Raw genomic sequence first — 18,663 nt, forward strand, 5'->3', positions numbered from 1 at the left:
ATAAGTGGAACGGGCAGGCCTTGACCGACAAAGGTTGTTGTGCCAAATAAGAAGAAGAAGAGAAGAAGAAGTTATAAAATAATTAAAAAATGTGTAACAATCACGACAGAACCTAGGCAAATAATTTCGTCTCAAATTTGAGTTGGAACATTTTATTCTGGTGCATTTTATTTCGCAATAAAGTACCGAGCCTTTTCATCGGCTGTCTGAATATCCGTGTTGTTCAAAAATCCCTAGGAGGAGATATGAAAAACAATTCATTGACAGATATCCAAACGAAAACCAAACAAAAATTCTTATTTTTTTCCAAAAACAATGTTAAAAATACTTGGAATTCAAAAAAATCACTATGAGTATGGACAAACGGTATTCTACTGATTTTTATGCATGAAATTATCTTTTTCAGACTCTCAAATTCTGTTCATTTTTTTAATTTATCTTCTGCTTCAACTTCTTTACCCGTGTAGACACTGCTGCAGTAAAACACGATCCCTCTACTGTACTGACAGCATCCTCCCCGATTCCACCTGTCACCTCAACTGACAGTTTGGTTTCTGTTTTGGTTTTTTCCACTCGCTGTCAAAGGAAAATATCTGGCCGCAGCAAAATCGCACCGTGTCTGCGTACGGGAAAATCGAAAGCAAAAATGAGCCTATTCCTGCGTTCAGTGGCGAGAGCTGGTGCTACGCAATGGTAAGCTTCTGCCGAAAGTGCCAAAACACAAACTGCCTTGAGTTGATTGCAATCATCAACAAGAACGAACTTCCCTTCATGCCACTTGCTCCTCCCGGCTGGATGGATGGTTGTGTAATCGAAATTGTTTTGTGGCAACTGATATCCTTTTTCTCTTCCCCTCCGCAAGGATGCGTGCATCACTCTCGACGTCATCGATCGCGTTCAAGGATCCGAAGGCACAAAAGGAAGCCCCGATACTGGACGCTAGCGTTGTTCTCGCCGATGCAGAGGAGCGTGCCCGTGACCACCTTCCCACGATCACGGTGCCGACCAAGGTTAGTTGATGGTTATTGTACGGTGCAAAGAGGTAAATCGAATCCTCAACAAAACACATGTTTGCCTTCCCTTTCAGGTCGATATTAGCCCCATTACTGGCGTGCCGGAGGAGCACGTGAAGGAGCGTCGGGTGCGCATCTTCATGCCGGCCAAGAACGCGATGCAAAGCGGTACGGACAACATCCACCACTGGAGCATCGAGTTCGATAACCGCGAGCGCTGGGAGAACCCACTGATGGGATGGTCCTCAACGTGAGTGTTTGCGTTTGCGGGGACGTTGCGAAAGTGCATTTTGTTGTAATTTTCTCCTTTCACCACATTCTAGCGGTGATCCATTGTCGAACATGCGCGTCGACTTCACCAGCGCCGACGAGGCGATCGCCCACTGCGAGAAGAACGGCTGGAGATGGTTCGTGGACAAGCAGGAGGTGCAGAAGAAGCCGCGCGTCAAGAACTACGGCATCAACTTTAGCTGGAACAAGCGTACCCGCGTGTCGACCAAGTGAGAAGGTGTTTTAAAGAAGAAGAAGAAGAATCGTGGACATCAAACAAACCGGTGCCGTTGTTAGCTATCGTTGTAAATAAGAGACACCTCCTTAAAAATCGTGTCAATGAACTAACGTGTTTTCTCCATCCTAGTATGCCGATCGTTTCTTTCCCCACACAGGGGGTTCACTGTGCGAACGGTCAAAGCCTTCTTTTCGGTTTGGGAACGAAATGTTCCCTTCCTCGTCAAGTTTATTCAAGTTCATCAAAGCTTACGGGCTAAAACGGTTCAACGGTTTAATTCGAACAGGCACTGTGCGCCATTGAGTTCAACTTTAAGCTGATTTCACGATCGCCGCATACAACAACAAAAAAGTCCAACTAACGGTTACTTTAATTCAAAATGCTCCTACTAAAATGGACGGAAAAAAGTACAAAAAAAGGCGCTTGAGGTAACCACCAAATAATCCTAATAATTCTTCGAATATCCCGATGGACCACCATCCATCTGCAGCTGTTCCAGCTGTAGCTGCTTTCGGATCGCCCCGAGCTGCGTCAACACACGCGTTGATCCCTTTTCATTCACTTTTGTCCGTTCAACGGCGGGTACCTTTTTGGAAAAAGAAAAGCTGTTGTTTAAGAGTTCCTTTTCTACCCCTTTTACTCCACTCTTTCGTACCTCCCATTTCTTCTCCATCAGCTTCAGGGCGTCACTTTTCAGATTGTCCGGTCGATCACTTACGTACACTTTCGGGGGCGAAAGCGATGGAAGCAGTGGTCCGGTTTTGTTCCCCTTCACACGATCATTGCTGTGCTGCTCCTGCTCACGATGATTATGGTGGTGTTGTTGATGATGATGATGGGAAGAATGATGATGATGATGATGGTAATCGTTGTGCTGTTGCCCTTTACTGTTGCCCTTTCTACCATTGCCACGCTTCATCCAAAGCGTGTTGTAGTGTCGCACGTACTTGGCAATCCGGTCATCCATCAGATCGTCCCCGACGGTGGCGGACGAAGTTTCCCCGTCCCCATCGGACAACGGTGGGCTGTCGGGCGGAGCGTATCGGGACGGTCCCGCCCCTCCCGATCGCAGCTTATTGTCCACAAACACCTCCCCGTTGCGGATGTTCACGGTGAAGACCGGTTCCGGTGGCTTCTTGCTCGGATGGAACAGCGAATCCTTGTCGATGTTGAGCGAGAACGGTGGCTTGCGGTAGTTGTTGCGCACAATCACTGGATTCAGCACGTCCAGGTCGCCGTGCTCGTTGTCACTCTCGTGATACTGGATGTCGATCACCTTGAAGGGGTTCTTCTGCGACGGTGAAACGGTGCTGGTGGTGGTGGTGGTGGTGGTGGCCACCGCCCGATGTACCTGCACATCATCGTCGTCCGTTTCGAGTGGGGCGCGATGATGTCGGCGCTCCGTGTGATGATACTGCTGCTTCTTCGGATGGTAGAGGAAGTTTTTGTTCTGTTGGTCCGCCTCCGTCGACAGTGTGCAGACGGCACACAACGATGCTCCCTTTGTTCCATTCATCGCTCGCTTCATTGTCCGTTCGCATCTTATGCAGCGACTATTACCGTCCTCCCCCCGCTTGCCACCATTGTACGCCTCCGGTCGTTTACACTTGGCGCAATGCTGCCGGCGCTTGCTGTGCTTCCCCAGCGCTGGCTGCAATGGAAGACGCGACCGATCACCGTCCGTCCGGCAGCTCTTACAGTACTGGAACCGATGATCGTCCACCGCTCCTCCTCCTCCTCCCACCATCACCGACGTGTCGGCCGTCGTTTCGCTGGAAGATTCATAGTCCTCCTGCTCGGTGGACAGGGCGAGCGCGTTCGTAGAGACGGCTGGCGCAACCGACACGAACGGATGCAGATGGGTGGGCTGCTGTTTCTCCTGCTGCTGGGTGGCCGAGTTGCTTATGTACCGCTGGTACGCCGCCTTTGTCCGCTCGTCGCCGGAAGAGAATGCCCCGCCGTTCGGTTGCGGAACGGTTGGCTTGGTGTCGGAGGAAGCAGCCGCCGCGGCGGCTTTACCGCCATTTTCCGAAAATGCTTTCCGCTGGCCATCGTACGGGTTGAAAACTTTGTGATCGTTCTCCAGGTTCGCGAGCAGCTGCAGCCGGCGGATGTGGTTCTGCTCGTTGGCGATGCGGATCTTCTCGCTGCGCAGCCGCTCGTGCTCGAGCTGCTCCTCTAGCTGCATCGTTTTCAGCTGTTGCTCCAGTCGGCTTTAATGGGTTTAATTCATAGATTAAAAAAAAGAAGGAATTCGAGAGTTTTGTAGAGTAAAAAAACGGTACTAAATGGAACAAAAAGAGTAAATTTGCGTGACGGAATTTTGGCCCTAATAGGCTCGTGCCAATTGCAATGAGATAAGAACGATTTTTGAGGTCATTATTTTAGCAAGAAAAAGCAACAATTTAACAACCGTTTCTTCTCACAAAAAGGCTCCATTATTAAGCTTTCCTTTTAAGTTAAATGCCCAACTCCGTGATCGAATGCAATTACCCTCAAATGTAACATAACCTATTGCCTTAATTGTTGTGTGCGTGTGAAAGCTTTTCTAAAATTTCCAATTATGCCCGCCTCCCCTCCCCTGCTTCGGCTCCCGCCACTCTTTATACCTGGTCAGCATTTCCTCTTCGAGCTTTTCCTTCTCGCGCAACCGTTCGACCTCTTTGCGCTTTTCCTCGATCTGCTTGATGAGCTCCTTCTGGTATTCCAGCTTACGGCGGCTTTCCTCCTGTTCGATAGCGGGGTCGTCGCGCGTTGGTTGTGTGAACATGTGAAGGAAAAAGACAGTTTGAATTAGTTTCAAATAAAGCAGAAAAACAAAGAAAACAGGTAACAAATTCCGCCACGAATGCTTGTTAAGAGAAAAGTCGTAAAATAGTCCAAAATTTTGTTTCGTATTCAAAATAGCTCATTCTCCCCCAACCCATATACGTACATCGGCCAACATCCTGTTCCTGCGATCGATAGTGTCTGTGTTAAGAATGGTAGGCAGATCAGTATGGGCTAAATCTTGGATCAACTTCTCACGCGGGCTACCTTTGCGGTAGTTGGAGTTCCCCTCCGCCACCAGTGACTTGCCAAAGCGGACCTGTGGTTGACCAGTGGCACCACCACCAGGGCCAGTGCCAGCAGCAGCCGGCGGGCTTGTAGGAGCATTGCCAGTTCCCTTCTCATTGGTTGCTTCCGTTCCGCCGGGTGATTTGCCCGTGCCGTACTTCTGCATGTACTGCTGGTGTTTCGTCGTCACTTCCGGGATCTACAACAGTGTGGAAAAGTGTGTTAATTGATTGCTCATGAGTAAACAAAAAAGCGGGTTTGTTTTTCCTAAAATTTGTGCCGGTTTGAAGAAGAAGGAAAGAAAGCGAATTGCTTTACAAAATTAAACTAAAACTAAGTGGAGGGTTTGTGACCTCGTGTGACTTTACAACACTAATATTTACTACGGAATTTGCACCGTGTGTGCCTCTCTAAAGTAAGGTGATGGTAGAGCGCTAGCCGAAGTCAAAGAACCAGAGGATAGTTTACCGCGTTAGCAATGAAATTTACATTTTTCAAATACTCTTGATACTCCTGCTGGCGCGTACGGGACAGGACCGTTTTCTTTTCCTTCTGCTTTTTGTTGAAACTCGGAAAGTACGAAAAGAACGTATCCGAGACCCACTGTTCCATCTCATCCTGCAAATGAAAGAAAAGAAAGAGAGAGAAAGAGGGTTTATTAAACTACATTGTTGGAAAGGAAATTCATTAGAGGTTGGTTGTTGCACGCACAATCGGGAATCGGAATGGCGTTTTAACGTCCTGCCGCTGTGCGTTTCATTCCCTGAAATAGGTCGTGGTTCGGTAGAAACGGAATCAGATATTTATAGATGAATGTAGCGGTACGATTATCATTTGCATAACCATTTTGGTGGCTGACGCGCCACGTGCATTCACTTTAGCGCCCAGAACGATATTGATCCAAGTAAGAACATGTTTTGTACGTCAATGATTGCCCTTTAAGGAAGCCCAGGAAAGGGCATGAAACCATTGTTGCCTTTGTAAAGTCATTTTCTAGTAACATTAAAGAGAAAAGCTTCATTTCTAGCTTGTACTGGTTGCCATTGCACACCTTTAAAGGCCTCCTAAACACTGCGCGGCGTTCAATGCTATCGTCGGCAAGGATCTACTAAACGGAAGGTAAACACATTGCACAAGTTGAAAGCCAGCCACTCTCATAAACATTTCATTTCCACGCCACACGGCAGCGAAAGTTTCAATTTACATTCCTCACAAGTGTGTGTGTCTGTCTGCATTGTATGTTGCCGTATTTTCATAATGATCATGTAAAACTATCCATTGCGACCACACTAGGTAGCTTTTAGTCGCCAGCTTTCACGCAGGATGTCCCCCGTACCCTTGGGACGTGGCGTTAAACGTTTCCATGTATCACTTGTATTCCTGTCTGTTTCTGTAGTTTGTTTTTAGTTTCAATGTAGAACTCAGGCAAAAAGTCTTGTCTGCACAGGAAATTGCAAAACTAGCGACTACCGGAAAAGCGGCATCGCATCATCTCAACGGGCAACCAAAGCCCAACAAACATCCAGTGGCACAATGAACCCTCTCTATCTCTCTCTCCCGGGTTTGTTAGATAATGGAATTGTTTTTTTACAATAACAACCGATGTTGTAATTTAAAAAGTTGTAAAGTTTATCAACCCCGCGTGAAAGGTACGCCGCAGCGTTAACACTCACGAGGTAAGCGGTCCGCTTTAGCCAACCACGAACTATTCTAAGCTGGGAGCTTTTTTACCTTCTGTCCCCCATACCGTGGTGCGATGTGTATGAATGTCCTATGAAAGTTACGAGGCACGAGCTGTTCGTGACGAGGTCTGTTGAAAAATGTAATATCATCATCAACGCGCCACCACAAACCCATTGCCACCCATTTCCACGCTACGCTAGACTACTGGCTACTGGTAATGGTAGCAGCAATACGAAATAATCACTTTCCTACAGACCACTCACCAGACACTAAGGTTCTTAGCGGTGGAAGGTTGACGTTTGCGGTTCGTACCCCCCTTTATGAAATTGAATATTATAGTTTTCTTCTACTGGAAATTGAAATTGTGCTGAGTTTCCTACAAAAAAAGCTTCAATAGTAAGGATTTTCCAGCAGTGTTTCATGGTCGTAGAGCGACATGCTTAAAGCCTTCTTCAAGGTTGACTTCCCCTACAGTTAAGTGGCTACTTCCGGCGTGGGTTAAGTTGCCAATTATCTTGCGGATTTTGATGGAATAGGAATAAATTTGTACATCCATTTGTTTAACTTCAGCATGTTTAGGCCCGGTAGAAGGCGACATGCATTCGACACAAATTCGAGCCTTGTGCTTTGTAACGGTTTCTGAAGTTTGCTTCTAATTGTGATGCTTGATGTACCAATGGTTTCGGAAAAAACGGAAGAGATCGTTTGTCTAAAACAATATACGTAGGCTTCTGGAGGCTCCCAAGTTTCTGGAAGCTATATTCATCATTTTTCAGCAGATTGGGACATTCTTATACTTGTTTAATGCAGGGTTAACGATACTTCCTTCTTTTTTGAAATATAATTCCTAAAATTTCTTTTAAAATACCTCTTTGTAGAGTCATTTCAAGCCTGAAAAACGTATTAAAAGTACCAAATATTATTAGATAGCAACAGTGAAATGTTAGATTACGATAAAACCAGTAAAAAGGCAAGAAAACAGAAAATGACCTCCATTTTACCCACATTTTCGCCGTAAAAAAAACTCGTTTGCCGCAACATAATGCTTTCCATCCTTCAAAATAACGCCTTTCCATAAGTAATCTGTTCCTGCCGAACCACAGGTCTGAGACGTCCGACTACGCCCTTCCTTCCCGCCACGTCGACGGTAGGTCTCGGTCGATATAATAACATAATATAATAACACACACACGTCACTCACTCTCATATTCCCGCGGCAAAGTCCCGTGTTGGGGGAATGATCTTAAAACAGGCGAAAACAGGCGGAACCTTTTAAGCACCCAAGGGAAAAAGCGGTATTATAATTTTCAATCGCCTGACTAAGAAAAGTCTGCCCTCCTCTTCACGGTCACTGTGCGCTTTTTTTGCCCAACTGTACTACAAAATGGGTTTGTAAATTTAAAATTCCATCATTGAACGGGTAAAACGGCTCAATGAAAGGGTAAAATGTAGAGCAATGAGGTCTCGTTTTTCGCTTCATTCAATGGCGCTTTTCTTTTTCGGTGTAAAGGAACCATGACATTCATATCTTAATTACTGGTTGCAATGAAGCAATCATTAACTTTCCTGTTAATTTAAAACGATTATATTCATTGTTGGCAGCCCTTAAACAAAAAAAGAGGAAACGATATACGATTAAAACGCTTTCACTTAAAAGCTCATGCTCCTATCCCAATCCGTGCCACTTTACTTGCCGTCGGCCATACATTCCGTATTGACTAACAGCCAATAAGTGGTCCGGGTCCTACATCTTCTCCCAATTAATATGCGATATTCTCCACCTTTCCCCGCCTTTCCAATCTCCAAACGCTGCATTCGACCCGCGGCGATTGACTGACGGCGGCTCCGCGCGGTGACACTGATTCCACTATGCCGGCAGGATCAGTTTCTCTCTCCCCCATCTTGATTTTATGTCAAGTGCGATGGCCAGGAATTGATGCCGACGAATTTAGGACGGAATTGGAATTAATTTCCAATTTCTAGATGCCCAAAACAGAACGCCCGTTTAGATGAGAAATGGTCGGGACATGTGAAGGGGGAGAGCCAGTCGGACGAACGCCGTCGTCTGGGCTTGAATCATTTGTGGAGGGGTGGCTGGTGGTTGATTGTCAACGCAATATGCATCGCGGTCAACTTGGGCAACGTTTGAGGAAGTAAAGCTCTGGCTGTACTACTACAGCGGGACACAGGACCAATTTATTTTAGGCCATCGTGTACTGGCGATACCCATCAAACGTCGTGGGCCAGTTTCTTTCTCCCCCCTGCCTGAGATGATCTGATTCCATCCCATTCACGAGTACTACACATTACGTACGCAACGACCCCCACTCGAGGATCAGTTTGGAGGTTAGTAGAGCGTGTGAGTAAACCCAGAAAAAAGACTACCGCTACCAAAAACATAAGGCTTCAGAATTGCATTCTTGCGCAGAATAATTTGTGATGGTTTTTGGCTCTTTTCGGGTGAGGCAGGGAAGATAAATTATGTGCCGAATGGGGCGAGAATGGGAGCGTGATTCTAATGTTGTGGTATTCATTAATTATAGGAGTTTTTTTTACGGGTTTGCATTGTCATACGTGAAGGACAGATTGGGGCGACGATGGTCAATTCGATCGATAGGAGCTATAAAACCGTATAGACGTGTTGTACTTTTACATAACCAGGGGAAGATACTTATGACAATGTAGCCTTATTTATACACTAAATAGAAGATTTACTCATACATTCCCCTTAAACCGACATAATTACTTTATCATTAAGCTAGAAACTGTATGATTTGTATCACCTGCATGAATGAAATCGACAATTTAGGCAAATTGCGAATAAATCAATTGCGCAAAAGGTAAACAGAGCTGATTGAAATCAATTTCGCTTGCACAAAGGACATGTTTTTCCTTTCCAATTACCGATATGTATCGGCAGCCTTCCTCCAGGTGACTTTGTTGGCGATGAATGGACAAATAGAGATTATTATCATTCTATTATCGTTAACACACCACCTTGCCGGGTCGCGTACTCGCTTCTCTATGTCAGCTGAGCGTAATGAACATTCTGGATTGAAGATTTACAAGATTAATTTACGATCGAAACGATAGAAATTTAATGTAAATGGTTAGTAATTCACAATAATCCGTTATCACCTATGTCAAAGCTCATAAATTTAAACATTTAGTTAAATTTAATATCGTAAACACAATCCTCTTAAGACGGATTGAACTCTACTTGAACATTATCTGCCGATCGACGATCATGTCACGATCCCGTTTGAATAACAAAAAACCTCAGCAAGCTGTTTTTATTCAACTTGCTCGGAATTCAAATTGTAGTTATGACAACGGGTAAAGCGAGATATCAAGAACCATTCTGTGAGCCACTGCTTTTCCCCGAAAAGTGAAGCATTGTTTCGTCCTCCCCCTCACGAAGACAAATCACTCAATGGGTTGAGAACGCGACATAAACAATAGCCCAGATCCCGTTACCGGCAAAGCGATGAGGCTTATTTAATGAATTTAATTCAATGCGTCACTTACTGTCCCGCACCAATTCCAAGGTAATCCAAAGTGATCGGATCTGAAGAAGATCGAGCGGCAGTGGCGTGGTGATGATTATCAATGAATGTTTTATCACATAATTAAACATATAATCGCATTTTTTTCACATCGTCAACACCATTAACACGCAACTGATTAACATGCCGGCTCGGTAGTAGTTGCACAAAAGGAACGCACAATCGGAACTGGAAGACAAGACGAAACGGTACAATATCGACAATCGGATACGGAGAAAACAAACGCGCACGGCCACCGTGGTGCGGTGTAAGTCTTGCCAAGTGGTCGTCTTGGAAGGCACTGGCAGGCAAACGGTTCTCGAACCACACCGACCGACCTCTGCCCAATAGCAGGACGTTCGTTCGTAAGTCTTCGCTATTTCAAACAGGATTCGACCAGGAAAGTCACTGCGCCGAATCCGTGGCCAGTTCGTGGCGAAATATTGTATTCATCCTTCAATTACTACTCACCTGTTGCGGCGACATTTGTTTCGCACGGGCTGCCGACGGGACTGTTGCTGGTGGTGGTGATGGTGCTGCGTCGGTTGGTGTCGTCGGGGTGGCCACAACATTGCGCGCCCGGTGGTCCATGTTTGGCCGTGAATCAATAGAGCTGGCAGAAGAAACATTTCGCTCGCGGGGTGCTTTTCCGCTTGGTCCGGCTTCCACATCGGGTACCGTGGCCGTTTTCTTACTAAGCTGAGAGTTGACCTTTTCCTTCGATAGCTTATCGTTGGCGGGACAGTTGTCGCTAGCTATCTCTTCCACGGAAACATCATCCTTTTGCAATTCTTCCGGGCGGGAAGGTGTATGTCGTGTGTGTGGATCTTCCTGCTTGATACGCTGGATACGCTCCTTATCCAACTCTAGTAACTGTCTTTGCTTTGCTATAAACGCTTCTAGCTCCTTCGAGTATTCGGTGTACGACATTGTGTATCTTTCAACAAACAACTTAAAAAAAAAAAACTTTTTTCAACAAATCTGTAGCACAATGCAATCGACCGTTTACAATTTCCGAAAAATGAAGCCGTTGTCTTGACATTTCGCGTTGACAGTTAACGGCTGTCAGTTTGCTTTGTTGTGCTGTGAGTACGCAGTGCCCAGCTCCAACAGTCACGTGGAGGACATTCAAAGTTAAAAATAAGTTTTTGCTATGCTATATGAGAAACATCGTTTTTTCTTCAATTAACCCGAATTGTAGGCACTTTTTTAATGATCGTCTGGTTGCCAATAATACCATTCTTTACTTTGCGCTGCTTGCGCTTGCAGATTCTTGTTATCATTTTGATGCGCAAGCAGGAAAGGATGAGATTTCTCATGGAAAAGTACGCCAGCTCAACCAGCGTGATGATGCTGAAGCCGAAGAAAAACTCCAGAATGCTGCCGGTGGACACTAGAACCAGAAAAAACACGATATTTAACTTTTACATTACCCTCATTGCGCTTCACATTATCTCACCCATCGCATCGATAAAGTCGAAAATGATTCTTCGACTGTAACGAATTTTCGGTATGCGGATGCTCCATTTAATTACCGGATCGTTAAACCAGAACGTTGAGCCGTAGTGCTGCAGCGTGAACGTGACATCGTCACAGTTTTTCAGGCAATTACACGCACCAAAGATTTCCCGCAGCTCGTCGGCCGTCAGAAAGGAGATGTAGCTTTGGTACAGCTCCACACAGGCAAGTTGCGATAGCTTGCAGTACTTTGAGGGATCTATTAAACAGGATACGATAAAACTAACATGTTGTAGAGTTAGTTTTTCGAAAAGAGTGTCTAGAGTTACCTGATATTTGATAAAAGTAAGGAATGCAATCGCAATGCTTGAGAAATAGGTAGAATTTGCACTCCAGTAGACACAACCCGTACGAATAGTACTCCGGAAAGAACTTCAAGTTGGACTCGTGCGGAAAGCGACATTTTCGTTGCTTGATACTTAAACTCTTCAAGGCGGGAACGGACGTAATTGCCAGTGCATTGAAATCCATCTTGGTGAATGTGAAAAATCCTCGCTCGATAAGCAGTGACTTCCGGATCGTTGGCATCTCATACGGGCTGTGAAAGAAAATCTTCCCAAAAATGCTTTTTACAAGCGATCGTCTGCAGACCTGAAACATTTCACCAAACAACTTACATTCCCATTAGAGGTACAGTTCGATATCGTTGCCGATGCTTCCCCATTGAACACGCTCACTTCGTACAGCTTTTCGTCCGGCGCGTACGGATCAATGCTCAGGTACCGACCGATAGCCGTGTTGAACGTGTAGCAAATGCCCATCTCGGTCAGCGATCGTACCAGCGTTCCGTGCAGATCACCCTCCATCGTGACGACCGCGTTCGGCCGATCGGTCAGCTCGTTCAGCAGCTGGCGCAGATCGGTCCCCTCGAACTCGTCAAACTCGGCCAGATGGCCCACATTCTCGATGTCACTCTCGAGCAGCGTGTCCAAAAACTCGCCATACCGCTCGGCCAGCTCCGGATCCACCTGTGCTATCAGTTGATCGCGGGCCGCTTCGTTCAACCGCTTCTGAAAGCACACGGTCAGGCTGGGGAACGTGGTGTTCCACAGGTGATAGTCACGATCCAGCGCTATCACGGTCGGGTTGGTCCAGTAGCGCACCCAAAAGCTGCCGACGTTGTAGCACCCGGCAAACAGGGCCATCGAAATGATGCCAAGCCATATTACTCTGGGGGGAAGTGGGGAAGATGTAGAATTGCATTTGGGTAGCAAATTTTGGAACTGACGACTAGTTACTTACTTTTCAACGTATGTGCTGCGTTTGTGCACAAGATGAAACACACCATGCAAGCTGGTTTGAGCGAGAACGTTTTGGATCGCTTTCGTGAAGGAGAAAGTGTACACCATGATTTTAGGAAATGTCACTATCGCTTTCGGAATGTCCCATTTATATAAAGATCTCCTTTTGTGTACAGTTTAATAAATTATTCACGGGGAATCCTTTCATGAAAATCCAATTCCTCACGAATACCTAAAAGTACAAAAGAACGAAATCAGATAAACAATCACACATCAATTATCGGCTTTGATATCTCCCACGGTGCTTATTGATGAATGGAGCACATGCGCACGCACATGAAACTATTCAGATAAGAGAGGATATTATACAAAATAGTAAATAAATTAACCGTCCTTTTTTGATACAATTGAAAATTACAAATTTTAAATTCAAACGCTTTGCTGTGGGTTTCGTAAGTGCAATGTTTACAAATTGCCGCTGTCAGCTGTCAACGTTCCAGCACCTGTCTCTTTCACACATTTGGGCTCGCGGGCATCTCTTTCTCGCGTACACTGCAGTAGCGGTCGCATGTGGTGTTGTTGTTGTCAGTGCTTGGACATGTGTGCGTGTGTGTGCTTGATTGGTGTTGTTGTTATTTGTCAGTCGCATAAGTGGCACGCTGCGCCACACACAACTGGATCCGTACGAAGCGCTTTTCCCCCGTTTTCTCGTCACTACAAAGTAGGAAATTAGACGGAGGAGAGGAGTGCTTATCAAAGGAATAGCCAGCAGCATTGTGTTACTTAATAGTTGGTGTTGTACCAGTTGTACTTTTTATGTACGCCAGTGTGGTGGTGTGCAGTGATTCATTGTTCTTTGCGAGAAGTACAGCAAAGTTGACGAACGGACGAGAAGTAACAATATTCCGAAGCCATGAAACCCTAATTTCCGCAACAAACTGACCCTAAGATGACTGGTGTCCGGCAACCTTAACCTTTCGCTGTCGTCAACAAAGTAAGCGGGGTGTTCAGCAGGCGCCCCTGCACTGTTTTGGCTTTCGTCCATCAAACCCCGAAACAGCAGGACCCCGAGGCGACTAGATCTGCTAGGAATTACACTATCTTCGGTGCACGAGATTAAGGCTGTGCGATAAACGACGACGAGGATCCTTCATCCGATAAGTTGACCGCTCTAGCCGTACATGCCCACCAAGCAGTTCCTGCCGTCAGTGTGGTTCGGTGAAGTGGCAGGTACGGTACACGGTCCCACAGCTGGCCGATAATTAATCGCAACTTGGTCTTGTCCAATTGGCAAAGAGGAAGAGGGCCAAGCAACGAGCAGCAAGAGGAGCAGAAAGTAAAAAGGGTAAATATATTTAGTAGGTGCTAACTACATGTGCTGCAGAGACTCCGTGAAAGTGCACGCCTTTGCAAGTGGAATACATTTGGATGGTTAATGGGCAGCTGAACCACCCGTCGGAATCGGGGGGGAAGGAAGGGGGCATAGATAGGCGACCTTTAAAACCTCTGCTTGCGTGCGTCGTCGTCCTATACACGCTGTATTTATATTGGGTATCACACTGTTCATCGCCCTTTTTTGTGTCGATGATTGATAAAAATTATCGTCAATCACTCTCGCGGTTTAACGCGCCTTCCCCCGATTTCCTTCCCTCTCCAAATATAATTCAAGTCCCAGCCCTGATAAGGGAAGCGAAGTAACGGCGGCCAATGCTTTCAATCAGCAATACCACTTTCGGGTAAAGCGAACGAGCGAAGTAAACAAATTCAAAAGCAACAGCGCGCACGCGGCGGGGCATGTTGCGTCGATCGTTTGCTGCGCACTGCTGCCCATAATGACTTCGGTGGGTCTCCTTGACGCGTATAGCTTACCCCTCCAACGACACAGCACGTTATTATGTCAGCGACTAAAGTTGGCTTTGCTTGCGCAGCTTTGAAAAGTCGCTCTGTATCGCCGTCTCTCTCGCTCTCTATCTCCTTTCTCCCACTGCCAAAGGGGCACTTACAGAGGAAGGGAGTGTGGAGCGGGTCCTTCTTAATCGTTTTATGAACCTGTCCCTCTACACTTTGCCCCGTACGAGGCGGTTAATTTCACTTCTAATCCACACACACTTGCTGGTGTCATGTACCGGTTTTAGGTAACCATAAGTAGCGGCTGCTGCGTACTTTTTTGCCGTTGCAAAAGAAGAGACCATTCTGGAAAGATGCAAGTGCTAAGCAAGATGACCCCGGTGCCCGTCACCTGCCTGGAGTATGTGCACCCGTGGACGCAATCGTGCACCGTCGCGACGGCCGAACTGATGATCATTGGCGTCCAGTACTGTCTGCGCATATACGCAGCCGTTTATGCGGTAAGCTTCAATAATGTCTTACCTTTAACATAATTCAACTTCTTATAATTTGAAATTTCTTCGTAGCTCTCGCTGGTCATGCGCGGTCGGATACCGTCCCTGCCGGAGCTGAAGAAAACGTTGCGCGGCTGGCTGCAGTCGACCGCCTTCCTTACCACCAACGCGTTCAGCTACTCGATCATGATGTGCTCGCTGCGACGGCTGCTGGGAAGCTACAATTTCTACACCGCCTCGTACGTGCCCGCCTTCTTTGCCGCGCTCATCTCGATCATGGTGGAGCGCTCGTCCCGGCGGGCGCTGCTCGCGCTGTACGTGTCGAACGTGGCGACCGAAACGATGTGGAACATACTGCAATCGCGGGGGCTGGTGCGATCCATACCGCACGGTGAGATTGCCATCTTCGGTGTGGCCACCTCGGTGCTGATGTACTGCTACCGGAAGAACAGGCAGAAGGAGTATCGCGATTCGATGTTCGATGTCGTACGGTTCGCGATCGGTGATAGTGAGGTGATGAAGGGGGACACGCCGTCGGAAGGAGTGGAAACGTCGGCTGTACAGAACGTCGTCGGTCGTGCAGAATCGAGCCAGCGCGCTTCCAAGAGTCCAAAGTACCCTCTGCCCTTTATACAGGCGGCAGTGCAGGCTTACCTGCAGCTTACCGGCCGGTTGAAGGCAATGGGAAAGCATAAGCTGTGTCGTCATCGGTACGGCTGCGTGTATGATACGCTCTCTAGCGGTGGGCGCATGTTCTCGATCGGTCTCGGGATACAGGTCGTGATGAAGGCGGTGCTGCAGATGCGGAAGTTCATCAGCCGACCGGCACTGTTGCGCAAAACGTTCCTCAGCAAGGACATTGCCCGGCTGGGACTGTTCCTCGGTGGATTCACCTCTATCTATAAGGTAAGGAATGAGATTTCTTCAATAGCAGCGAACCTTCTGACAATTTTCCACTCTTTTTTAGATGTCTTCCTGTCTGCTACGTCATTTTACCGACAGTGATAGTCCAATGTTTGCCTTCCCTAGCGGACTGCTAGCTAGTGTTGCATTTGCCTTCTACTCCGACAACACCATTGCCTTGTACATTATGTGGAAAACGCTGCAGGTAATTGAAATTGCAATTAAAAAAAGGATTTTTATCAAAATTATACTAACATGGCTATTGAATTTACAGATTACTTACAACTGGGGCATAGAGAAGGGATACTTACCGCGCGTGCCCGGTTTCACGGTGATGCTGTACGCCGTCAGCACCGCCTTGCTGTTCCACGCTGCGACAATCGAGCCACAAAATCTGCGGCCAAGCTACTGGAAGTTTTTGCACTCCATTTCGGGCGGAAGGTAAGCAAGTCAACATGCCAACGTATGTGTACATTTATTGAAAATATCCATTGCTTTCCATCCTCTTTGCCGTAGAATCTGCATCATGGATCGCAGCGGGTTCGATGTGTACGGGCTAAACACCTCCGGCCAGATACGCACCATGATGAACCTGTGCAAAACGGAACCAATCCTACAAGGACGACTGAGCTGAGTCCGTCAACTGGTCGGCAGAAATGTAATTACTTCGTGAACTGGAAGCCACCCGCCCGGCAAGCGCACCGAAATGGCTTTGGGTTGGGAGTTTGGAACAAGCTTTGAGCTTTTTATTGGACGGGACCGCGAAATGGTAAACCAAAAGCGATTGGACGAAAAACCAAAATCAAAGATTAGTTAACAGAACGAATTCATACACAAAACATACAACACACACACACACACTAGGCGCACTTAAGTGAAGCGGGTAATAGGATATAGGTAGGGTAGGTTTAGTACTGCTGTGTAATGCAAAATTCCTTGTTACGATTAGGACGGGTACTCAGTAAGTTTGTTTTGTTGCTTTGCATACCTTTTTTTTTGAAAATGCACGTCAGCATGTTTCCTTTCGTTTTAGTTATGATGTTTTTTTAGATACATATTGAACTATCGTTGCCTTGTTTTGCTCTTAATGGACAAATAAATTTATAAAAGAAATGTTAACCATTTACCAGGCTTCCAGGCGAAAGCGTTTAAAATCCTCTCGCGCGTGATGGTAAAGCGTTGTTATGCTTTCAAGAAAAGCTTTCAAAAAAGCAAAGCGCTTTCCGAAAGCGGCTGCTATGATGTTTTCCCGAGCGGAGAGCAACACTTTCCCCATGCGGCAAACAACCGGTCGTCTCGCTCTAACCTACGTCACCAGATCCGATCGATTTCCACAGTACAGCAGCAGCAGCAGTGGCAGGAAAAAAGGACTCGCGTCTTCCCCTATTATACTCACCGTACTTCCCCTGCCGCTTACATCCCGGTGCTCCGGTACTGTTGCGCGCTGCGTGCACACGGCGGGAGCTTTTCCACTTCGGAGGGGGTCCACTCTGCCGTGTTATTACGTCAACCGATGGGCCCATGTGAAACCGAAAGCCTGTGCGAACGGGACGGTACCATATCGTCGTCGTCGTCGTCATCATCATCATCGTCAGCAGCAGCAGCAGCAGCAGCATCATCGTACCCGAGTGCGCTCCTGCGGGCATCCGGAATTCGCGTACCGGCCGCGCGCTCGGGTCTCGGCTACTCACTCAGTAGCCGGAGAGATTTCATGCGGGTTGGTAGACGTTGCCGCTGTGCGTGCTGCAGAAAAAGCACAAGGGAGAACTTGTGTAGAGAGTTCATACACTACTTAGTGTCTGTTGAGCAACAGAACCAAGACCTCCCTCCTCCTTACCCTGGGGATGGTGTTTGTGTGAGCGCGTGTGTGCCTGTGTGTGTGTGTTTGTGGATTAGGATTGTTCGGGAAACGGTGCAGGCAAACGGAAAGGGGAAGGGAAACACAACAGCAGGATCACAGGGACGGAAGAAAAATCTCAGCAGCCGGATTCGGCCCTGCTCCGGTGAGGTCCTCCGCTGACCCCTTTTTTCCCTGGATTTTTCTCCGTCCTTTCTCCTCCTCCTTCACCGCCGTGTGCCGTGCATGTGTCACGCCAATTCTCGTTTGCTTTTTCAAACCTGAACGTATGCTACAAGGGAGGGAGAGAACGGGAGTGAGAAGAAAGTGCAAAACGAGCCAGAATTAGCAATGTGGTGGTGGCGGCTGGTGTGCTAACGGAAGCGCACGGTACCAGCAGTAGTGCGCGAAGGGGTCGAGTTTTTTCTTACCCATTTCAGTCGTGTGCGAGTGTGTGTGTGCGCTTGTTCTTGTGTGCCTCCATCTCCCCAAAAGGAAGTCGGTGGTAGACACTTCACAGGGTGTCCTTTAATTTGTCGCGTTTGGAGGAGGTCCTTTTTGTGTGTGTCTGTGCGCTCCGCTCGCATCGGTGGTCCAGGTGGCGACACGGCGCTCGGGACACGCAGTGAAAGGGATTTGGTGCTCACTGGACCGTGCACCGGGTCTTGTGCCGTGAAATATGAATGGTGTTCCCTCTATTCTTCCCTATGGAGGTCTCGCTGAGGTGCTTGCTGTGCGTGGGGATTGCGTCCTATCCCTCTCCAATGTGTCTCCCAGGCACGTCCCGGGCAAACGATGAAGTTTGACGATACGCAATCCAAAAAGGCATGCTGATTGCCCTACGAAACAGAAAAATCCGTTAAACCGTTGTTTCGTGACCATGCTCGCTAAGCTTTTACCGCTCACCAACACACAGTTCCGAGCGGGTCACGGGGGGGGGGGGCCTTTTCGGTGTGGAATGGCCAACCTTCTTTTTTTTCTTCATGCTGGCGCTGCTGGTTCGATTGCGTGCGTTG

The 18,663-nt window shown here is 47.3% G+C and overlaps 5 protein-coding genes across 9 annotated transcripts in view; 2 read left to right on the top strand and 3 right to left on the bottom strand.

The window, feature by feature from the left end:
- The window catches only part of LOC120947909 (probable beta-hexosaminidase fdl), a 359,113-nt gene that overhangs the window by 39,644 nt on the left and 300,806 nt on the right, over window positions 1-18,663 (bottom strand). The window lies entirely within an intron of this gene.
- On the top strand, window positions 559-1,627 carry LOC120952678 (NADH dehydrogenase [ubiquinone] iron-sulfur protein 4, mitochondrial). The gene is made up of 4 exons (XM_040372137.2): window positions 559-693; window positions 863-1,010; window positions 1,088-1,263; window positions 1,337-1,627. Exons 1-4 carry the CDS (start codon window positions 647-649, stop codon window positions 1,515-1,517), a joined length of 552 nt encoding a protein of 183 aa, XP_040228071.1. The 5' UTR covers window positions 559-646; the 3' UTR covers window positions 1,518-1,627.
- Window positions 1,436-10,776, bottom strand: LOC120952675 (uncharacterized). 4 transcript variants are annotated; one of them, XM_040372133.2, is made up of 7 exons: window positions 10,278-10,776; window positions 5,047-5,196; window positions 4,558-4,777; window positions 4,457-4,491; window positions 4,131-4,249; window positions 2,177-3,734; window positions 1,436-2,107 (listed from the first exon to the last, which is right to left on the bottom strand). In XM_040372133.2, the coding sequence occupies exons 1-7, from the start codon at window positions 10,734-10,736 to the stop codon at window positions 1,967-1,969; spliced, it is 2,682 nt and encodes an 893-aa protein (XP_040228067.2). In that variant the 5' UTR covers window positions 10,737-10,776; the 3' UTR covers window positions 1,436-1,966. The 4 variants fall into 4 exon arrangements, with proteins under 4 accessions (XP_040228067.2, XP_040228066.2, XP_040228065.2 ...); XM_040372132.2 differs by having other exon boundaries at window positions 4,457-4,777; window positions 5,068-5,196; XM_040372131.2 differs by having other exon boundaries at window positions 4,457-4,777.
- LOC120952676 (pickpocket protein 28-like) lies at window positions 10,976-13,097 on the bottom strand. The gene is made up of 5 exons (XM_040372135.2): window positions 12,567-13,097; window positions 11,942-12,494; window positions 11,594-11,876; window positions 11,266-11,523; window positions 10,976-11,199 (listed from the first exon to the last, which is right to left on the bottom strand). The coding sequence occupies exons 1-5, from the start codon at window positions 12,671-12,673 to the stop codon at window positions 10,988-10,990; spliced, it is 1,413 nt and encodes a 470-aa protein (XP_040228069.2). The 5' UTR covers window positions 12,674-13,097; the 3' UTR covers window positions 10,976-10,987.
- On the top strand, window positions 13,229-16,936 carry LOC120952677 (transmembrane protein 135-like). The gene is made up of 6 exons (XM_040372136.2): window positions 13,229-13,910; window positions 14,701-14,913; window positions 14,980-15,813; window positions 15,875-16,015; window positions 16,085-16,251; window positions 16,327-16,936. Exons 2-6 carry the CDS (start codon window positions 14,767-14,769, stop codon window positions 16,442-16,444), a joined length of 1,407 nt encoding a protein of 468 aa, XP_040228070.2. The 5' UTR covers window positions 13,229-13,910; window positions 14,701-14,766; the 3' UTR covers window positions 16,445-16,936.

The sequence above is a fragment of the Anopheles coluzzii genome, chromosome 2 (genome assembly GCF_943734685.1).
Source record: "Anopheles coluzzii chromosome 2, AcolN3, whole genome shotgun sequence".
In the NCBI taxonomy this organism is placed as follows: domain Eukaryota; kingdom Metazoa; phylum Arthropoda; class Insecta; order Diptera; family Culicidae; genus Anopheles; species Anopheles coluzzii.